Source organism: Vigna unguiculata, chromosome 2, assembly GCF_004118075.2.
Source record: "Vigna unguiculata cultivar IT97K-499-35 chromosome 2, ASM411807v1, whole genome shotgun sequence".
Taxonomy (NCBI): domain Eukaryota; kingdom Viridiplantae; phylum Streptophyta; class Magnoliopsida; order Fabales; family Fabaceae; genus Vigna; species Vigna unguiculata.
Genome location: NC_040280.1, coordinates 3,419,405 through 3,442,372, shown reverse-complemented (window position 1 = coordinate 3,442,372; position 22,968 = coordinate 3,419,405). Strand labels below are relative to the sequence as shown.

General features: G+C 34.5%; 2 protein-coding genes across 12 annotated transcripts in view; both read right to left on the bottom strand.

Moving 5' to 3' along the window:
• The window catches only part of LOC114173671, a 30,384-nt gene extending 25,864 nt beyond the window's left edge, over positions 1-4,520 (bottom strand). For both annotated transcript variants that reach the window (XR_003602535.1, XR_003602536.1), the window contains exon 1: positions 2,310-4,520. The gene's annotated coding sequence lies outside the window, so the exon portion shown is untranslated. The remainder of the gene's footprint in view (positions 1-2,309) is intronic.
• On the bottom strand, positions 4,409-22,673 carry LOC114173672 (probable disease resistance protein At1g61180). 10 transcript variants are annotated; one of them, XM_028058186.1, is made up of 3 exons: positions 22,435-22,673; positions 22,245-22,337; positions 4,409-5,211 (listed from the first exon to the last, which is right to left on the bottom strand). In XM_028058186.1, the coding sequence occupies exon 3, from the start codon at positions 5,176-5,178 to the stop codon at positions 4,477-4,479; it is 702 nt and encodes a 233-aa protein (XP_027913987.1). In that variant the 5' UTR covers positions 5,179-5,211; positions 22,245-22,337; positions 22,435-22,673; the 3' UTR covers positions 4,409-4,476. The 10 variants fall into 10 exon arrangements, 3 of the variants coding, with proteins under 3 accessions (XP_027913987.1, XP_027913988.1, XP_027913986.1); XM_028058187.1 differs by having other exon boundaries at positions 22,454-22,635; XM_028058185.1 differs by having other exon boundaries at positions 22,440-22,633.
• Between the last annotated feature and the right edge of the window lie 295 nt (positions 22,674-22,968).

Here is a 22,968-nt window from a genome sequence, read left to right as displayed (position 1 = left end):
AAGTCCACATGCTAAGCTGAACGAGAAAACACCGCAAGAAGTCTAGAGCGGAAGAAAGCCGAGTGTGTCTCACCTCAAAGTGTTTGGTAGCATTGCTTATGGTCATGTTCCTGCTCAACAAAGGACCAAACTTGAAGATCGGAGCAAGAAGTACGTGTTTATTGGGTACGACGAAAAAACCAAGGCGTATAGGTTGTTCAACCCAATAACAAAGAAGGTGATTATGAGCCGAGATGTTCAAGTTGATGAAGAGAGCGAGTGGTAGTGGAACAACTCGGAGAAGGAGTCTAGAAGCTTGGAAGTAGATACACCACCAGCTGTGAGAGTTCATGAGACTTCTGATGAAGAAGATGAACCTCTACAGCCTAGAGCACGAAGCTTGCAAGACATATACAACTCGACTGACGAAGTACATGTTGTATGTTTCTTGGCAGATTCAGAAGACTTGAACTTTGAAGAGGCCGTGCAGGAGGAGAAGTGGCAAATTGAAATGAATGAAGAGATCGGAGCAATCGAACGCAACAACACGTAAGAGCTAACCGATTTGCCCAAAGGAGCTCGGCCTGTTGGCGTAAAGTGGGTGTACAAGAAGAAAACAAACGCTGAAGGAGAAGTTGAGCGATACAAAGCTCGACTCGTAGTGAAGGGGTACAAGCAGAAGGAAGGAATAGACTATGATGAAGTATTCGCTCCAGTGACGAGGATGGAAGCAATCAGGTTGTTGATTTCCTTAGCAGCTCAACACAGATGGACAATCTTGCAGATGGATGTGAAGTCAGCATTTCTGAATGGAGTCTTGGAGGAGGAAGTATATGTTGAACAGCCACTTGGATACATGCGAAGAGGCAAAGAGAAGAAAGTGTTGAGATTGAAGAAGGCACTTTATGGCCTGAAGCAAGCTCCACGAGCATGGAATGAAAGAATCGACACTTACTTCAAGAAGAATGGGTATGAGCAGTGCCCTTATGAACATGCTCTTTACATAAAGAAGAAAGGAGAAGATGTGATGTTCATTGCCCTCTATGTCGATGATCTTATCTTCACGGGGAATAATGTTGAGCTAATTGAAGCATTTAAAGAAGTGATGAAGAAGGAGTTCGAGATGACCGACTTAGGTCTTATGAAGTATTTCCTTGGTTTGGAAGTCATTCAAGGGAAGGACGGTATCTTTGTGTCGCAGGAAGGGTATGCTGAGGATGTCTTAAAGAAGTTCAAGATGACGAGTTGCAACCCGGTTTCCACCCCTATGAAACCGGGCACAAAACTTTCTAAGTATGCAGATGGAGACCGAGTTGATGCGAGCAAATACCGAAGTCTGATTGGAAGTCTCAGGTATCTTACAAATACCAGACCAGATTTAATGCTGAGTGTTGGAATAGCAAGTCGGTATATGGAGGAACCAAGGTATACTCATTGGAAGGCCCTAAAGAGAATTTTAAGGTATGTGAGAGGAACTGTGTCACTTGGTCTGATGTATACTAGGACGGATGATTACCGACTAGTTGGCTACTCAGACAGTGATTGGTGTGGAGATGTTGATGACCGGAAAAGCACGTCTGGATATGTATTCTTCATGGGGAGCACATCGTTCACCTGGCTTTCAAAGAAACAGCCCATTGTAACATTGTCAACATGTGAAGCAGAGTACGTTGCAGCATCCTGGAGTGTCTGCCATGCAGTTTGGCTTAGAAACCTTCTAAGCAAATTGGAATTGAAGCAAGAAAAGGGGACTGTGATCCGAGTTGATAACAAGTCGGCCATTGAATTGGCAAAGAACCCGGTCAATCATGAGAGAAGCAAGCACATTGATGTTCGATTTCACTTCATCCGAGAACAAGTGAAAGAAGGAAATGTAGAGTTGGAGCACGTTGAAAGTCGAGCACAAGCTGCAGATATGTTTACAAAGCCGCTGCCATCCTCTCTATTTGAGAACAACAAGATGATACTTGGAATGAAGGATAAGAAGAGCATTTAAGTTTACGGGGGGATTTTGTTAGGTAAACTTAAATGTGGGTAGTTGGAAGTTGTTATATTAATTGTCTAGGAGATTGCAAAAGGTTGAGAGTGGGTTTTAGCTATGATTAAGCATGCAATAGAGTTCATTAATTGTGAGTTAGGTAGTAGTTATATTTAATGAATGTAGTTGAAGGGTCATGTCCAAAGGCCTATAAAAGGATCATGTAGTGCTTCATTTCAACACAGAACAAATCTGAATACAAAAGAGTGTTTATCCAGAGAGACTTGTTTGTTAACATAGACTTCCTAATACACGCTTAAACATATTTAGAAATGAAAAAAGAAAAATGTACCTGGGTTATGCTTCAGAACTGTTGTTGTTGGAATTGAAGTGCTATGTGAATGTGGATGCTTACCTTCCTCAATGATTTCATCAACTTCTTCTTTTCTATCTTGCTCTGCTAATGGAACTATATCCCCAATTATTTGATCTAGCATGTCGCATTCCTCTATCTCGAGAACTTTCAATTGACCTAAGCCTCCTACAATGTTGCCCGAGAATATATATTTTAATTCTTTACAGCTCTTTATCTTTACTTCCTCCAAATTCGGGAAGATTCGTACAGGATGCCAGGTGCTGAATTCATCTTGACTTTTCTCCATTTTCTCACCATCTGTTAATATATGTTTCAATTCATTACATCTTTTTATTTTTAATATTTTCAATTGTACCAATCGTTGAGCCACGACATACGTGAAGAGAGATGTCAGTTGTGGACAATCACTTAAATACAGCTTCTCTAACTTCTCGAAAGGCCCATTGGCAGGTACAACACAATGCCATATAACTTTTAGATTTTCCATGTCATCCATTTTCAGCGTATGCAACTGGGAGAAGACATTCATCACCTCACTTGAATTATTAGTAGTGTCAATCAAACATTCTAACTCTTCAGAACCAAGTATCTCCAACTTATTCAACTCATTCAAACCTCCCCCTTCAATTTCAAATATATCAGGGATCATATTTTTTGCGCCTCCATCAATATTTCCTACAAATAGATCCTTTGCTTTTTTTGCCAAACCCTTTATTACCTCATTTGATATGTCAAAATGGTTAAGTAATAAAGTTCTTCCATGAAGGTAAACATCTTCATGATTATAATGGCCAAATTCGCGGGACCGTAACACAATTCCATACCTTTGCAGTGTTTCGGGAACACTAAACGTCTTAAAGAATTCAATATTGTCTTCACTATTAGCATACCATTCTCCTGCAATATCAATAATGTACAACTCTTCCAGTAGTGGGATTCTCTTGATCACTTCAAAATTCTTCAGTTTAATGTCACATATGTGTAACTCTAACAATTTTAAGGTTGTTAGTTGTGTAATTGCTACATCGCTTTGTAATTCAGGAAATGAAGGCAATGAACAACCATGCAGTGAAAGACTTTGAAGTTTCTTCATATCTCTAATAAATGAGAAGTCGCTCAACTCATAACCATAGATGTGTAGATAACGAAGATTTGTTAATGTTTGGAAAGATATTTTTGGCAACGGTGTGTTTTCATCCTCATCGTTGACAAGAATCAAAACTTTGAGCATTCCCATTGTTTTGAAAATTTCATCAAATTCTTTCTTTGTCCGTAAGAATAAAAACTCAAGATTGGAGCAATCCAAATCATTTGGAAATTTCACACACCATAGATATCTTACTGAGTTATGTTCCACCGTAACATCTTTTTCCTCTTCACACTTGATCATATTATTCTCATCTTTTGCTATTATGTGGGCCACATCACGAACTATGTCATGCATTTTGACACATTCATCATCTGCATCCAACAATAAACAACAACTAACAAGCTTAATTTTAGCTGCAATCACTTCACTCCTTGCCTCTTCATATGACTGAGCTTCTCCAACTACACCTAATCCTATTGCACATCTTGTTAAAACTTCAACTTGAATTTCAAAATCTTCAGGAAATACGGAGCACAACAGGAATAGTGATTTAGCTTCTTTATCATCCAAATTATCATAGCTCAACTGCAAGCACTTGTAGGGATCAGTCAAACCTTTTTCAATATTTATTGGCTTAGAATGTTTTAATTTATTCAGTGCAACACTCCATATTGTCTCAGCTTTTCCCTTCAAACTACTAGCAACAGCTACAATGAGAACAGGCAATTGTTTACATTCATCAGAAATTAATCTTGCCATACGCTTCAAGGTATCAGGGGTGTCTTTTGATATAAGTGCTTTATTTTGGAAAAGAGTCCATGCTTCTTCATCCGTTAAAATTGGCAGGTAAATCTTTCTTTGACAATCCATTGAAATACAAACTTCTACCGATCTAGCGGTAATGAGAATCTTGCAACCTTTGTGGTGTTCGGAGGAGGGAATCCCTATGCGAGCAAAATCAAGTTTCTCCCACACATCATCTAGAATCATAAGAATATTTTTTTCTTGTGTTAATCTCAAGCATAATCGTTGGGCTCTCTGCATTTCTTCGGATTATGGAAATACATATTGCAGTGAACTTGCTATTTTTTCTTGAATCCTTTGAACTTCCACCGTACAAGAAACAGGTACGAAAAGAACTTTTTCAAAAAGATGCTCTGCTTCTACTAATTTCTTAACCTCCATTGCTAATGTGGTTTTACCACAACCCCCCATCCCATACAACCCAATCATGGAAACATCATTATTTTTCACTGCATCCAGTAGTTGCTCGTATGCAGATTCTCTACTTTCAAAATTCATGCATTTTTCTGAAAGAATGTCAAGGATGTTTGAAGGAAGCGTAGCGATGCGGTCAAATGGCACATATTGTCTACCCTCATCAATGAACTTTTTGAGGTCCACAGATTTATTTCCTAACTTTTTTCCTACACGGTATCGCCAAATCCAATTTGGAAAGTGCCCAAAGCAACAAATTTTTTTTGTTCTTGCCTCTTTCAGTAACTCGTTCACATTGTCTACATCATTGATAGCATCTTGTAACCACTTGTCAACAATTTCACTAGTCTTTCTTGTTTGTGTATTGGCATACGCAATAAATTTTTGGACGCCATCTCTTGTTATAATCAAATTTCCCTCGTCTTCTTCAAGCTTTTTGACGAAATCGTTAAAGCAGCAAGGATAACGCAATTGATTTACTGCTCCACACACTAAATCTCTTGAAATAGAAGATGCAAAACCCAAGACACACTCCATCAATTTGTTTCAACATATAACACTTTCTTGATCCTGAACAACAAAAGATAGACACGCTTATAGTATGTCTTGCAATTATATTTAGATATATTAGATAACAAAATGATGAATTTGGATTCTCTGCTACATTTTCTGCTACATCACTTTTATAATAAAATTACATAAAAAGGTTATCAAGTTATTGTGTAGTAATTAAATTTAATGTTTTCTATCCTAAATAGTCAATTATGGGATATACAATAAAAAATATCTAATAACTTTAATCATTATTGGTTTTAAAAAGTTTAGGTGTGATAAGAGTTTTTAAATATATTTTTCGTCACTTTGATTATTTTGTCGAACATTTCTTGTTGAAGTATATTTGTTGAGTCTGTTACGTTGAGTCTGTTACGGGATTTATTTTTTATTCTGTTATTTTGTTTGTGTCAGTTACAATTGTATTTCTGCTGTTATTTAAAGGCTTGGCTGCCATTCAATAAAATATTCATTCATCAATTTGTTTAAATATACTATATTAGTTAACAAATTGGTATCAGAGCTCCATCTTGGGACCTGATATAAAAAAAGCGACAGACTTTGAGTGAATCATAAAATGAGTGAGGATAAGAGCTTCGTGCAACCTGCCATACCACGTTTCGATGGTCATTATGACCATTGGAGCATGCTTATGGAAAACCTTTTAAGATCAAAGGGTTATTGGCATTTGGTGGAGTGTGGTTATGACGCTGCAGAAGGAGTGGAGTTGACTGAGGTGCAACAAAAGGAGTTGGAGGATCTGATTACGAAAGATCTCAAAGTTAAGAACTATTTGTTTCAAGCCATTGATAGAACAATTCTTGAGCAAATTTTGGAAAAACGCACATCGAAGCAGATATGGGATTCAATGAAGAAAAAGTTTGCTGGAAATGCTAGAGTAAAGCGTTCTCTTCTCCAAGCTCTGAGAAGAGACTTTGAAGTTCTGGAAATGAAAGTGGGTGAAGCCATAACTGAATATTTTGCTCGTGTTATGAATGTAGCGACCAAGATGCGGAGTAATGGTGAAGATATGAAGGAAGTTACTATTGTCGAAAAAATCCTTAGAACCTTAACTGAGAAATTCAATTATGTTGTTGTCTGAATTGAGGAATCTAAGGACATTGACAAACTTACTATTGATGAACTACAAAGCTCTCTAGTTGTTCATGAGCAAAAGTTTATCAAATCAAGCGGAGAAGAACAAGCATTAACAGTGCGTTCAGATAATGTTGGCACAAGGGGAAGAGGAAGAGGAAGAGGACGTGGGAGAGGAAGAGGAAGGCAAATTTTCAATCGAGCAACGATTGAATGTTTTAAATGCCACAAGCTAGGTCACTACCAGTATGAATGTCCTTCATTGGACAAGGAGGTTAATTATGCAGAATTTGACGAAGAAGAAGAAATATTGCTAATGTCTCACGTTGGGCTTCTTCAACATCAAACAAGCAAGGAAGATGCTTGGTTTCTCGATTCAGGATGCTCAAATCACATGTGTGGAGATAAATCAAATTTCAATGAGATTGATGAATCTTTTAGACATGTAGTAAAGCTTGGAAACAACACCAAGATGAACGTTTTTGGCAAAGGAAATGTGAAGCTGAATGTCAATGGTGTCACTCATGTGATACAAGATGTTTTTTACGTACCTGAGCTCAAGAATAATCTATTGAGTATTGGCCAGCTGCAAGAGAAAGGGTTAACCATCATATTTAAGTCAGGAGGGTGCAATATATATCATCCTCACAAAGGATTAATCTTACAAATCAAGATGACTCCAAACAGGATGTTTATATTACCTGCAAGGATTTCAAAAAAAACAGAAATATGTTTCAACACCACAACACAAGAACTTCCTCATTTGTGGCATTGCAGATACGCTCATCTCAGCCACCAAGGTTTACAATTGCTTCAGAAAAGCAAGATGGTTCATGGCTTGCCTTTGCTGCCTACCTCTACAATTATGTGTACTGATTGCGTTCAAGGGAAGCAACATCGTGAGCCAATTCCTAAACAAAGTCATTGGAGAGCAACCCAAAAATTACAATTGATTCATGCAGACATTTGTGGTCCTATTACACCAGCATCCAATAGTCAAAAAAGGTACTTCTTATGCTTTATAGATGACTATTCTAGAAAAGCTTGGGTATATTTTTTATTGGAAAAATCAGAAGCATTCCATCATGTCAAGTGTTTTAAAATGCTCGTTGAGAAAGAAAGTGGTTTGGCTATCAAATGTTTACGTACAGACAGAGGAGGAGAATTCAATTCAGCAGAGTTCAATGATTTTTGTAAATTGAATGGGATAAAGAGGCAATTAACTACAACTTATACTCCACAACAAAATGGAGTGGCCGAGCGTAAAAACAGGACGGTGTTGAACCTAGTCAGATCAATGTTGTCTGCCAAGGGAGTTCCGAAAATGTTTTGGCCTGAAGCTGTGAAGTGGACAACATATGTTCTAAATCGATCCCCCACGTTGGCAGTTAAAGGAATGACACCAGAGGAGGCATGGAGTGGTGAGAAACCTTCTGTTGAGCATTTTAGAGTATTTGGATGTGTAGGACATGCACATATTCCAGATGCTAAGAGGACCAAATTAGAAGGTAAAAGTGTTAAATGTGTTCTCCTTGGTGTTAGTGATGAATCAAAGGGGTACAAGTTATATGATCCTACATCAAGAAAAGTTTTAATAAGTCGGGATGTCATTTTTGAAGAAGAAAAACAGTGGGATTGGAATGCAGCCTCCAAAGAAAACTTGCAAGTAGATTCAGAAGGTGGAAACAACGAATTTTATGAATATGATCATACTGATGCAAACCCAACTGAGGAGAACGAAATTGAAGAGACTGATCAGATTGAAGATCAACTTGATACAACACAAAATGTTGTAGATGAAGATGGAAGAATAAGACATGCTCCAAGGTGGATGGAAGATTATGTGTCAGGAGAAGGACTGTCAGAAGATGAAGATATCGTGCATATGGCTTTGGTAGATTCTGCAGATCCAATATGTTTTGAGGATGCAGTAAAAAGTTCTAAATGGAGGCAAGCCATGGAAGATGAGATCACAGCTATAGAGAAGAACCATACTTGGGAATTAGTTGATTTACCGAATGGTGCAAAGAAGATTGGAGTTAAATGGATATACAAAACCAAAGTAAATGAACATGGAGAAGTGGATAAATTCAAAGCTCGCCTCGTGGCTAAGGGGTATTCACAAAAGCATGGTATTGACTACAATGAAGTTTTTGCCCCTGTAGCTCGGATGGATACTATTAGAATGGTAATAGCAATTGCTGCACAACGAGGATGGAGTATCTATCAATTTGATGTCAAATCCGCTTTCCTACATGGAACCTTAACGGAAGACGTGTATGTTGCTCAACCAAAAGGATATGAGAAGAAAGGAAGTGAACATATGGTTTATAAACTCCACAAGGCTTTATACGGTCTAAAACAAGCACCACGAGCTTGGTTTAGCCGCATTGAGTCTTATTTTGTTAGTGAAGGTTTTCAGCAAAGTCAAAATGAGCAAACACTCTTTTTCAAATGGAGCAAAGAAGGTAAGATTCTTATTATCAGTGTTTATGTAGACGATCTTATATACACAGGAAATGATGAGCTTATGATGAATCATTTTAAGAAATCCATGCAACAACAGTTTGAGATGACAGATTTAGGAAAAATGAGATTTTTCTTAGGCATTGAAGTGTTGCAGTGTTCTAATGGGATTTACATATACCAAAAGAAATATGCTCAAGAAATTCTGAGGCGATTTGGCATGGAGGAAAGTAATTTTGTCAACAATCCTATTGTGCTAGGAAATAATTTATGTAAAGATGAAGGGGGAGTCAAAATTGATGAAACTCATTTCAAACAAATGGTTGGTAGTTTGATGTACATCACTACCACCCGACCAGATTTGATGTTTGTGGTCAGCTTAATTAGCAGGTATATGACTCAACCAACAGAAATGCATGCTAAAGTGGCTAAGAGAATTCTTAGGTATTTAAAGGGTACTGAAAACTATGGGATTCTATATAAAAGAGGAGGAACTGAGAAGCTATTGGGTTTTACTGATAGTGACTATGCTGGAGATGTGGAGGATAGAAAAAGTACATCAGGATATGTGTTCCTAATGAGTGAAGGCAGTGTTGCTTGGTCCTCCAAAAAGCAACCAATTGTCACACTTTCCACCATAGAAGCTGAGTTCATTGCAGCAGCTGGATGTGCTTGTCAAGCAATTTGGATGAGAAGGGTCCTAAAGGAGATAGGATTGGACCAAACAGAAAGTACTCTGATAATGTGTGATAATTGCTCAACTATCAAATTGTCCAAAAACCCAGTTATGCATGGAAGGAGTAAACACATAGATGTAAGGTTTTACTTCCTCAGAGATCTCACAAGAGATGGGGTCATTGAGCTAGTTCATTGCGGAACACAGGACCAAATTGCAGATATTATGACCAAGCCTTTAAAATTGGATTCTTTTCTGAAATTTCGAAAACTGCTCGGAGTGTGCGAAATTCCAACTTTAAACAAAGTGCATGGGTGCAGTTAGTTTAAGGGAGGGTTTGTTGAAGTATATTTGTTGAGTCTGTTACGGGATTTATTTTTTATTCTGTTATTTTGTTTGTGTCAGTTACAATTGTATTTCTGCTGTTATTTAAAGGCTTGGTTGCCATTCAATAAAATATTCATTCATCAATTTGTTTAAATATACTATATTAGTTAACATTTCTTTTAAATAAGTTTAAATAATCATGTTCAAACATACATGTGGATGAGAAGATTTGTTAAATAGGAAAAAAAAAGTGTACCAGTAGAAAATATATTTAACCAAAGCTTAAACCAAAACATGCATTATATACAAAATTAACATTATATGTAAGTTTAATTTTGTTATATTTATTTTAATTTATATCAACACTTTTATATTATTCAATTTTAGATGAAATTTTCAAATAGAAAAAGAACAAAAATTCATAATTCCTTAAACTGTTAATTGTGATAGAGGATTATAGGAATTAAGTTATTATATGCACGATCCGATTGGTGACTTGATGAGTAACAAGAATTCTACACTTTACACCGAAAATCACTTTATAAACAATTCGTTATACAAAACTATAATTTCAAAGTCTTCAACGTTTGTTACTTATATTAATTCACTATAATGAAATATATTAATTCACCATTTTCCCCGTTTAAATAGTTAAGATCAAGTTTATTGTGTACCCTCTCTTCAAAAAATTTCCAGTAATATAAGACACTTTGCTTTCTATCTATAATTTAATTTTCAATTTTTTTCTTTTAAATACAAAATCTTCACTTTAAATCCTTACAATTTTTAATGAGACTAAATTAAATTTTCAACAGGCTTTGGAGGGTGACAATTTTCACAATTTTCCATGTCATTAAGACTAAATTAATATGTTAAACTAATAATATATCATCAAATTGACTAAATTAGTATGTTAAGTTATTAAAAGTATCATCTTGATTTGATAGAAAAGCTTTAAAAAATCAAAGTGAAACTTTTATGGTGTGTTTGGATAGAGCATTTTTAATGAAGTAATTCATTTTTTAAAAAATTTATATTTCTTTTGTAATAAAATCCTTTGTTTAGATAGAGAAATTCAAAAGCATTTAAAATGCAAACATTCTTTTTGGAAGTATTTCAATTAGCTAAATTAGTATAAATTCAAATACCCTCAAAATAGGTGGAATTTGAAATTCTTCTCACTTAACCTCACACTCTAGACATCTCTAGTAGAGTTCTAGACATCTCTAGTAGAGTTGTCAATATGGTCCGGTTTATAGATAGGCTCGACTAGCCAGGTGTGCCCGACGACCAAGACAGATCGGGTAGGCCCGACAACTCAGAAAGGTCGAGCAGGCCCGACAACAAAAACTGGTTGTGCAGGCCTGGCGACCCACATAGGCTGGGCGGACCAGATGAACCACACGTATTCGACTGGCTTGACGACACAAACGGGTTGGGCGAGCCCGATGACCTAGACAAGTCGGACAGGCCCGACAAACAAGACGGGTCGGGCGAGCCTAACAACCAAGACTGACCAGATGGGCTCGACAATCAAGACGAGAGTTAAACGGGCCCAACGACCAAGACGGATCGAATAGGCCTAACGACATAAGACGGGCCAAATGAGCCCGATGACCAAGATAGGTTGGATGGGCCCAAAGACCAAGACGGGTAACACAAACCTAAACACCAAGATGGGTCGAATGAGGCCAACGACCAAGATGGGCCTAATGGGACCAATGACAAAGAGAGGTCAGACGGGCACGACAATCAAGATGGGCCGAACAGGCACGACAAAAGACGCGCCGAACGGGCTCGATGGGCCTAATGACCATAACAGGTCAGATGGACTCAACGACCCACATGTGTCGTGCGGGCTTGATGACCCATACGTATCGGGCTACCCGACAACACAAAACGGGTCAGACAGGCTCGACGTCCCAAATAGGCCTGATGATCCAAACAGACCAGGTGGGCTCGACGACCCACATTGGTCAGGCGGGGCAGACGGGCCAAGCGACTTAGGGGTGTCAAGCGGGCTCAGAGACCTAAACGTGTCGGGTAGGCCCAACGATTCGTACAACTCGTCTTTTGAGTCAGATTTGTGAGATATGTGAATGTTCGATGTCCATAGTGTGAGGTGTGTGTTACAAATTATAATATATACGTGGATAGAAACCTCACCTTACTAAATTGATTTTGTGAGATTAAGTTAGGGTTAAATGGCTCTACCTTAATATGATATTAGGACCATTAATAATGTCTTAAAAAAATTAATTAGGTATATCAAGCCTACATTTATTACCAAATCCCAATGTTCTGAAGAGAGTGTATTACAAATTTCACATTAACCAAAGACTTATTCAATTTTATGATATATATATATATATATATATATATATATATATATATATATATATATATATATATAAATTGATCAGTAGAGGGGAAAAAATTTAAAGGATCGCAAAGAGAAGTAAGGCACTATTCGGAATAGTAAAACAAGATAATGATGCAAATAATTAATGCAGAAATATAAAAGAAGACCAGATTTATACGGCGGTAGTCCGCATAATACTAGTCAGAGGGAGAGGAGAAAAGCATATAAAATAAAACCAACCAAATTAATGGAAATAAAAGAAAACTAGAACGGCGGTAGTCCGTGCTGAACTGGCTAGAGGGAGAGAGAGAGAGAAAAATAGGAAAAACATTGAAAACCTTTATTGTTTTGAACGAGGAATACAAACAGATTTTGGAGACATATCATACCTTTTGGCACCGATTTTCTAATGAACCGCGACATAAAAGTTGGAAAAAATTGCAAAAGTACCATTGCGCCATTTTATGCTTCGGTTAACTAACAACCGAGGCCTATAACACGAGTTAAAAGGCCAAAACTACACTAGTGCCCATTGGGTATAATTATTGGGATTATATTGATGCTTGGACCAGGGTGTTCTGGTATCAAAATAAAACCTATCGTCATTCATGGCTAATTTATTTCAAAAGAAATAACAAGTATAATTTTTCAAATTCGTTCCTCTAATGGTGGGACTTTTGTGGACCAATCGAAGAAATCCTTCCCTCCCCAACAAAAGAAGGATTTAAATTGTTTAAAATCAAATATGACCAGGATTCAATAACTCCTACAGATTTGAAGTTCTACTCTGAATTTTCCTTAGCATGGGAATTCTCATGACAATATAAGTTCGGAAAGAAAGAACATCCAAATAGACTACCAATATTACAAAGGAATTCCTATGTAAAGTGGTGGATTCAATTTGACGCTTCTAAGGCAAGTCCAGAAGAAGTTCGTAAATGGTTTATGACAAATTCAGAATTTCTAAAATTGGCAGATCTAGAAACTTCTCTGTTCCTTATCCAGAAAGCACAAATTATTGCCGCCTTAAAAGCTTCAAAATCTAAAGAAAGTTTTGCAGAAAATCTGCAGAATATTCTCAAGCTATTAAAAGATGATGAAGGAACCTCCTCGAAGAAATCATTACCAAGATCTTTAGCCTCGGCAGCCTCTTCAGATGACGTGTTTCGGAACGAAGATGACTATTTCGGAATCAATCTAGCAGAAGACTAATAACCTACACTATAGCCACAGTTCCACTCATGATACTGGTACTGTTGAAACATTAAAATTTATGATTATAAAAGGAGTGCTCGACCATGTTGTGAGACACCCTTTTTTCATTTACTAAAACATCAGATAGAGAAGTTAGAGAGAAGGCCTCTGAGTTTGTAAGCTTTTTTCTTTCTTCCTTTCTCCAAAATCTAATTGTATTCCTCGTTCAGAACAATAAAGGTTTTCAATGTTTTTCCTATTTTTCTCTCTCTCTCTCTCTCTCTCTCCCTCTAGCCAGTTCAGCGTGGACCACCGCAGTTCTAGTTTTCTTTTATTTCCGTTAATCTGGTTGGTTTTATTTTATATGTTTTTCTCCTCTCCCTCTAACTAGTATTGTGTGGACTACCGCCATATAAATCTGGTCTTCTTTTATATTTCCGCATTAATTATTTGCAACATTATATTGTTTTACTATTCCGAATAGTGTCTTACTTCTCTTTACGATCCTTTAAATTTTTTCCCCTCTGCTGATCAATTTTCTCCTTTGGTTATGTAATCCGAATTTCGGACAAGTTTGTTTTCTTCTGGGATATACAGTTCCTCCCTTGGAATCTTCGGTATTTCCCAGTTATCTATTGCTTGGTTAATATCTTCAAAGCAAACTTCTTCTTTGAAGATACTATTTCTTGGAGGGATTTCCTCTTGTGTCTGATTATGCTTAGTGAGCAAGTTTTGATTTGACCTATTTGAGGTAGAAGAGGAGGAGGCAGAACTTTTAATAGAAAGACGACGGGAAAAAGATCGAAGGAGACTACTCATTTTGTATGATATTTGGTATCCCACCCTCATTTGGTTTCATAAGGCATTATATATCAATGTTAAATTTCCATGTATCCAATAAATCTAGTTTTACAAAAACTCTCTTTTTTATTTCCGGTTGCTAGATCTAAATCTTAGGACAAATATGGGTAAGATAGGCTTACTGCCCATGACACGAGACTTATTGATATAATTCATCTTAAGATCTAAACTAAAGGAACCAGATCTCTAGTTTGATTTATACAAAATTAAAATAAACCTAAAATCCATGTTACCAGATTTATCTTAATATATGTTAACTTAACAATAATAAATATCACCCTAGTTCCCTATCAGGCTCTGGTACTAGAGGGGAAAATTGATAACTCAATATCCCATTTTTTGATTGGTTTCATGCTTATACCATAAAAAATGATATAAAATATCATTTCCAAGAAGAAATCATAGATTTCAAAACCACTAATGTCATCACGATATGGCATCTCAAAGATGGAGAAAAAGTTCAAACCGAACTACCTCCAAAAACACAATACCAACTCCCTAACCTTAGGGATGATAAGGGAAATCCAGTAATAGCTGCACCCTTCAAAACCAAAGACCTAAATGAAGAATTTTCTTCAAAAGATATCAAAAGCCTTATGGAACAGGTCAATTATACAAACAAATATCTTCAAGTTTTAGGAGAAAAAGTAATCTCTCCAAAAACTGAACTTTTGAAAATAGGTAGTTCTTCAGGGCAGACATCTACCTCAAAACAATTAGAGAAACCTTTGTTCAAACCTTTCAAAATAAGTCAGAAGGCTAAACAAAACCTATTAAAAGCTAAAGCCACTTCTGATCAAAATCATGGTGAATTATTAAATAAGATTAATAATTTACTAACAATAGTTGTTCACGATACTCCTCAACCCACTGAAGAAATTTCTTCAAAACTCAAAATTAGACAACCAACAAAAACCATAGCCATCTTAGAACAAAGCTCAGATAATGAATCTGAACTCAATACTCCTTCACATATCAATCCAATCTTGGTCACTGCAAATAAGCAATGGAAAAGCTTAACTAAACCAACAACTCTGTTTGACACAGATGCAGATTCAAATTGTATCTTAGAAGGATTAATCCCTACTAGGTACTTTGAAAAAATATCTAAAAGACTTAGCACGACTAACGGTTCTAAATTGAAAATCAAATACAAATTATCTAATGCAATTATAGAAAGCCAAGATTATCAAATAGAAACTCCATTTTTGCTAGTCAAAGACCTAAAAAATGAAGTTATTTTTGGGACACCCTTTATCAAAACATTGTTCCCTTTAGAGATATCTGAAGAAGGAATCTTGACCAAGCACAATGGTAAATCTATAATATTTAGATTTATTAGAAAACCTATCACCAAACAAATCAATCTTATTCAACAGAAATCAAATCAAATCAATTTTTTAAAAGAAGAAATTTCTTTTAAAAATATTGATTCCCAATTAAACTTGCCCCAAATTCAACAAAAAATCAAAAAGGTACTCCATTCAACTGAGTCAACCATTTGTTCTGACCTACCAAATAACTTTTGGTCTAGGAAGAAACATTTATTTGACTTCTTATGTTAATAAACAAGCTTTCAAATGAATGAAGAACTTCTTCGCCATTGTCAAACAAAGATCAAAGATCTTTTAAATAAAAAAACTCATAAGACCAAGCAAGAGGCCTTGGTCATGTGCAACTTCTTATGTTAATAAACAAGCTGAACATGAAAGGGGTACTCCAAGGTTAGTTATTAACTATAAACCCCTAAATCAAGCCTTAAAATGGATTAGATATCCTATTCCAAACAAAAAAGATCTTAATAGGCTTCATTCTGCTAAAATCTTTTTCAAATTTGACATGAAATCTGGATTTTGGCAAATACAGATCCAAGAAAAAGATCGGTACAAAACTATCTTTTTAGCTGTCAAAATAGATGATAATGGCGATCCAATTTATAATAATGGTGAAACCATCCCAGATGCTGTTAACACTTTGGTGTTTACAATAGCCCAACACTTCATAGGAGATCCATCTTTATGGAAAGATAGGTCTACTGAATTATTATCAAATCTTAGGTGTAAAACCTTAGGAGATTTCAAATGGTACAAAGACACTTTCCTTACAAGAATTTACACTAGGGAAGATAGTCAACAACCTTTCTGGAAAGAAAAATTCTTAGCAGGACTTCCTAGATCATTAGGAGATAAGGTCAGGGAAAAAATTAGAAGTTTAACCCCTGATAATATCATTCCTTACGACCATTTGACTTATGGTTAACTTATCTCTTATGTGCAAAAAACAGCCTTAAATATATGTCAAAACGATAAACTCCAAAGACAACTTGCTAAGGAAAAATCTCAAAGTAGAAAAGAACTCGAAACGTTTTGTGAGCAGTTTGGTATACCAGGATGCTTTACAAAGAAAACTAAGAAAGTTGTCAAACAAAAACAATTTCCAAGTACTAGACCTAGGAATAGTAAACCAAAATTTCGTAGGTCTAGGAAACCATTCCAATCTAAAGAAAACAAAACACAAACTAAACCACCAACACAAAGATCAAAAAGCATTATTTGCTACAATTGTAGGAAACCGGGTCATACCAGTAAATACTGTAGACTCAAAAGAAAATTAAGCAATCTCAATCTAGAACCAGAAGTGGAAAAAAAGATCTACAACCTTCTAACTGAAACTTCAGAAGATGAATCTGATCCAGAACTCTCTGAAGAAAATCTCAATGAAATCCAAGAGGATGAACAAGAATCATCCTTTGACAATGATAACATTCCAATTGTGAATGTTTTAACAAAAAAGCAAGATCTCTTATTTGAAGTAATTAATTCCATTCCAGATCTTAATAAAAAAGAACTTATTTGAATAAGCTCAAACAAACCCTAGAACAAACTTCTAGGAAAAACTTACTAGTCACAAATAGGTATAATCTTAAACCTATTTTCAAAAGGTTAGAAAAATCTACCTCTAAACCAGTAACCATTCAGGATCTCCAAGCGAAAATCCACAATATCAAAAAAGATATAAAAGAAATCAAAGAACAACAAACAATTTATAATGCAAAACTATCAAACTTAGAGGAAAATTCTGATCAAGAAGAAATTCCTGAAACATAATTAGAAAACAAAGAAGAGTTCAGAGACTTTCCTAACAAACCGGTGAGTCTTTTGGATAGAAATATTCTAGACTCATTATTTCTAAACATTAGGCTTCATGGTTTAAACATGAAGGATGGATCTTTTCCTGCAGCATTGCTATATAGAATTCAGTACAAGGTTATGAATACCTGTAACTCTAGAGTTCTACTGAAAACTACCGATATGGAAACAACCCTATTTGTCACTAACATGGCCAAAGCTAATGTCACAATTCCTAGGCTCATCAAATGGGATGAAGTTGATTTACCCATTTCTTGGCTGTTAGATAGGGCTACCCCTAGTGCTCCAAGGCATACTCTTGAACTTCGGGAAATAAGACAAACTGAGACAAGAAAAGTAGAAATCATCTTTGACAGAAGAAATTCCTTTTCCTCCAGATTTGAGGCTACTAGATTAGAATATAGTTCTGCTAGGAGATCCTTCTCAATAGCCTCACAACATACACATCAAGGTAGTTCTTCCAGAATAATTACTCCTGAAACCAATCTCCAAGGTATAGAAACAATTAATTCCATACCTAGGCCCGTTTACCAACAAAATGAAGATGAAGATCATAGATCTATTCAATCTCCAACCTGTTCCTCTCTTCATGAACCATATGATACAATCTAAGTTCGTTATTCATAAAGAATCACTTTGAAATAATTTTTATTCGAAAGAATTACAACCTCAAATAAATTGGTTTTTTAAAAATTACCAAGATATTATATATATATATATATATATATATATATATATATATATATATATATATATATATATATATATATATATATATATATATATATATATATATATATATATATATATATATATATATATATAATCCACCTTATTGAATTAGTTTACGAAGTTGAATTATAGTTCAATTTCATTACTTAAATACTTGTGTTTGACTGACTTTGATTATAATTTTGTTTCTTATTTTTTTTCTTTACTAATACATCTGGAGAGAAAAAAATAAAATTAAACATACTCATTTAATTTCAAGTAATTCATTCTGCACAAAAATTTAATAGATTTAAATAAACTTTTGAGGTGGTTACACTTTTAATCTCTTAGAAAGGACAATAGCTCCGTTTAAAGTAAACTATAATGCTAGCATCGGGTTTTCTCAAATTAAACTAAGACCAAACTGCTTTTAAAATTTTACACAAAATTTTCTATTGTACATTAAATATCACTTTTTTTTTTCTAACATGTACCTTCGTAAAGTTAGTGAATATAAGTATAATTTATTTGAGAAAGCATCAACGGTGTCATTGCATTAGGGTGTGTTTAGTTTAACGTTGAAGAATTAATTTCAACTAAATCAATTTTCTGAGGTAAGAGTAAGAATTAGTTTTTTAAAATTTTTACTTTCTAATTAATGTTGGAAATCAAGCTCGTACTGATTCTATATTAAAAAATCAATTCTAATTAATTTTATGTTAATTTGTCGCATAAGCAAGCACTTACTCATCCATTTGTTGTTCAGATGATGTTAATTGCATGTGATTTTAATTAAAGTTTTCCGATGTTAAAAATGTTCATCTTCTATGTATATGATGCATAATTGATAATGAGATCAGAAATAAATATCATGTTTCTAGTATAATACTATTCAAACAAATCGCAAAAGAAAATTGCAGTGTGATAGTTATTTTATTAGAAAATAGAACTCGACAATTTTATTTTTTTGATTGATAATAAATCATGTGGTTAGTATGTTAATCCTAAAAAGAAATCAACATCAGCATATTGAGTCCAATCGATTTAGTAAAAGAATTGGGTTAAATATTTTCAGTTTCTGTAATTATATATAAAATTAAAATTTGTCATTTTTTTTAAATTTATATAAAATTCATTTTTATATTTATAAAATGTGTGAATACATCTCTATTTTTTAATGACGTTAATTTTTGCTGAGATGTCTAACGGCTGATGTGGACACGTATCAGTTACGTTCCTAAGATATGTAATTTTAAAAAAATACTTTTTTTGGCATTTTTTTCCTTTTATTTTCCCTTTCTTCTTCCCCTGTTCTTCCCTCCTGCACCTCATCCACAACGCGCCGCTAATCTTCGATCTTCGACTTTCTTCTTCCGCGAGATAGAACAAATCAACCCCTATCGCTGCTCCATCTTCGCCTTCACCATCCCAGACCGCCACTGGTCTCCTCCGACGAGTTCCGTTCGACGTTGCCGCCGGAGATACTACCACCGTTCAGCACGCCCAATCAAGGTGGGTTGCCCTCAATGCTGCCGCACGACTTGTCACCACTTCCCATTCCTCCGTTGCCCTAAATCGGAGGGGTATCTTTGTAAAGACTGTGTATCTATAGTTGGCCTTGCAGTTGTGTTCTCTGTTTTCTTTTTGTCTTTGTGTTGTTAGGAAGATGGTGATTACAAGGGTTGATTCTGTGTTGGGTTTTTTTGGTAGGAGAAGGTTGGTGATGGAAGTTCTATGCGTGAGTTGGAGGCACTGAGAATTTTTATTCTGTCGTGTGTTCTGTAGGTATGATTAAGTGTGGTGAGGTGAGGAAGAGTATGATGATGGGGATGCACGAATGAAGATCACCTGCATAACCAAATCCAGACACCACACCACACACACCAACGGACATCATCTTCTCCAACCTACTTTCCTTCACAACACAACCAACACTCTCTTTTCTCTCTCTCCTCACCAACAACACTCCAAATTCACTTTTATTCACCGTAATCCCAACACACTAACGCATCACGGATCACAAATCCACACAAAGTAACAAATAAATAAGGAAAAAGAGAGGAAGAAAGGAGAAGATGGATGAGATAAGTTGGGAATAGTCCAAGTGTGAGTCAAAAAGTCACATTAGATAGAAAAGATAAAATTGAACATTATATAAGAATAAAGACCCATAATAACATTGCCTTAAGGTTATGGGGTTAAAGTGGTGTCTAAGGTTTTATATATATAAGACTAATGTCATATAATTATATAGAACCATAATCTCTCAATGTCATAACCATGACTATAACCATAACCCATATATGTGAAAAATAAAATATATATAACCTATCAGTGGTATCAGAGCCGATGGTTCGGAGTGACTGACCGCATAACCATAACTATAACAAAAAGGGGTCACCGATGGGGTCACTCATACACCTGAAGGGAAAATATACCATATGAAAAAAGAAAAAAAAAACAAAGGACTCACTCTTGAGGGGAGATGTTGGGAATAGTCAAAATGTGAATCAAAAAGTCTCACATTGGATAGAAAAGACAAAGTTGAACATTATATAAGAATAAAACAACATTGTCTTAAGGTTTTAAGGTTAAAGTGATGTCTAAGGTCTTATATGTATAAGACTAATGTCATATAATCATATAGAACTACAATTTCTCAATGTCATAACGATGACTATAACTGTAACTCATATATATGAAAAATAAAATATATATAACCTATCAAGTGCAGGTGTGAAGGCAGAGAAATGGAAAGAAGACGCGGAAGAAGAAAGGAAAAGTAAAAAGAAAAAGAAAATAAAGAAAATGTCAATTTTTTTTTCTTAAATTACACTTGTGATCCAAGTATTCGACAGTGTCCATATCACTTTTGTGGTAGGACAGCTCATCAAAATGTTAAAAATTGAAAATATATATTTCATAAATATGAAGATAAATTTATATAAATTTTTGAGAGAAGAATGAATTTTAATTTCGTATATAAATATAAAAACTAAAAATATATTTAATTTAATTTTTTTTATTAAATGTCATAGTAAAAATGTTTTAAGAGAAGTATTCTTTTTAATTTAATTAAAACATTTTTAATATAAACAATCGAAAACAACAGCCAATAGGCGTACGTACGTGTGTTTATTTTTATTTTATGATAATAAAAAAATAAAAATAAAAAATAATTTTTATAATTAAGTTTATAAAAAAGTAATACGAAATAAAATAATAGCTATAAATTTATTTTTTAATTACTGTAATATATGTAATGTGTAATATTTTGTTAACTATGCGTTTTGGTATATCTGATAAGTCATCTTACATCGTTTAGGAATTAAGATCGTTAAGATCGAGTACAGTTGAAATAATTTTATCTTTTTCTAATTCTTTGAGATATTTCTTAAAGACAAAATTGTGACGGAGTTCCATACTATTCTAAAACCGTTTAAATATTTCTATCTTTCTCTTTGTCCCATAAAAAAACAATTTATTTACTTAAATTTATCATTTTTTAAATGCTTTTACTGTTTTAAATTACTAATTATTATTGAGTTATTTATTTATTTTTAAACGGTATTATTATAACAAACATTATATTTGCTATAACTTAAATCTTGATATAATAATATATTGGATATGCAGTCTTCCCCAACCATTTTTAATTTTATACATGCATTTAGTCTGATTATAGGTTTTTTAAGTGAGGTACGACGATCGAAGTATAAAAGAAAAGATTAGCAGATGCAAAATGTACCATATCTATGTCTTTTAAAAAAGCATAAAAATCACATTGAATAAAAGATAAATAAAAAAATTAAATTATTATTATAATTATAATAACTAAAAATTCTATTTTAAATCTAAATTTATGAATTAAAATACTACTTTTAATATAAATCTCACACAAATAAATGATTTAAATTCAAAAAATATATATAAATTAATTAGATTAAATTAAGGAGTTTAGTTTCCATAGCAATATTATAAATTAATTAAAAATCAGTTCATTATTTTAGAAGAAAAAGAGAGTATGTGAAGCAAAGAAAAAGTGGAAATATTAGTCGTAATTTGTGGGAAAATGAGAAAGATGCAACAATTGTTGGTGTTTTCATCCATAAGAAGAAGCAGATCTATCTAGTAGCCTCAGACTGAAGCTGTTCATCATCGTCGATATATAACTAATTTGGAAGTGGAAAATGATGAAAGATTAGCTTACCTCCTTTAACTAATACGCAGAGAGAATGGAGAATGGTGAGAAAGAAACAAATGGTGATCCATTATTTCAAAGAGACTCTGAAACGTTGAGTTACTGTACAAACACAAACATAACCACAAACACATCAGCTACAGCTTCCATTGAAAACCAAAGCAAACGATTAGAATTTCAAATCAGAGCAGAAGTTAACTTTACACTGATCGATACACCTCCTGACAGATGAATGTACTCCGTTGCTTGAATCGAGTAGAGAGCATGCGATAGAATGCTCACACTCACTACTGCTGCAAGAGATAAGAATGAAAGGACACCCTTTTTCGAACACTCACAATTTGTCTTCTTCCTATTCACGAATTATTGTTATTTATTCTGCATGATTGAAGGATACTATAACTTCCTCTTTTATATCATTGAAAAAGTCTTCGTCGTTTCTTTATTATTGTTGTGTGGTGGGTGCTATTAGAATTGACAATAATCTACCGATTTAACTTTTGTAAATTTAATATTAATTCTTGCAAAATTTGCGAGGTGGAGGAATTAATTTGCATACAGCAAAATAGCTGGTGTGTTTGGACGAGAAATTTAAGAGCGTAAATTTGGAGAATTTAAATTTTTTTCAAGGAAAATATATGTTTAAATGAGGAAATTCAAATGAAATTCAAATCGAGAGATTTTAAGAAGATATTTCAAATAATTAAAATAGTAAAATTTGAAATTCACTTAA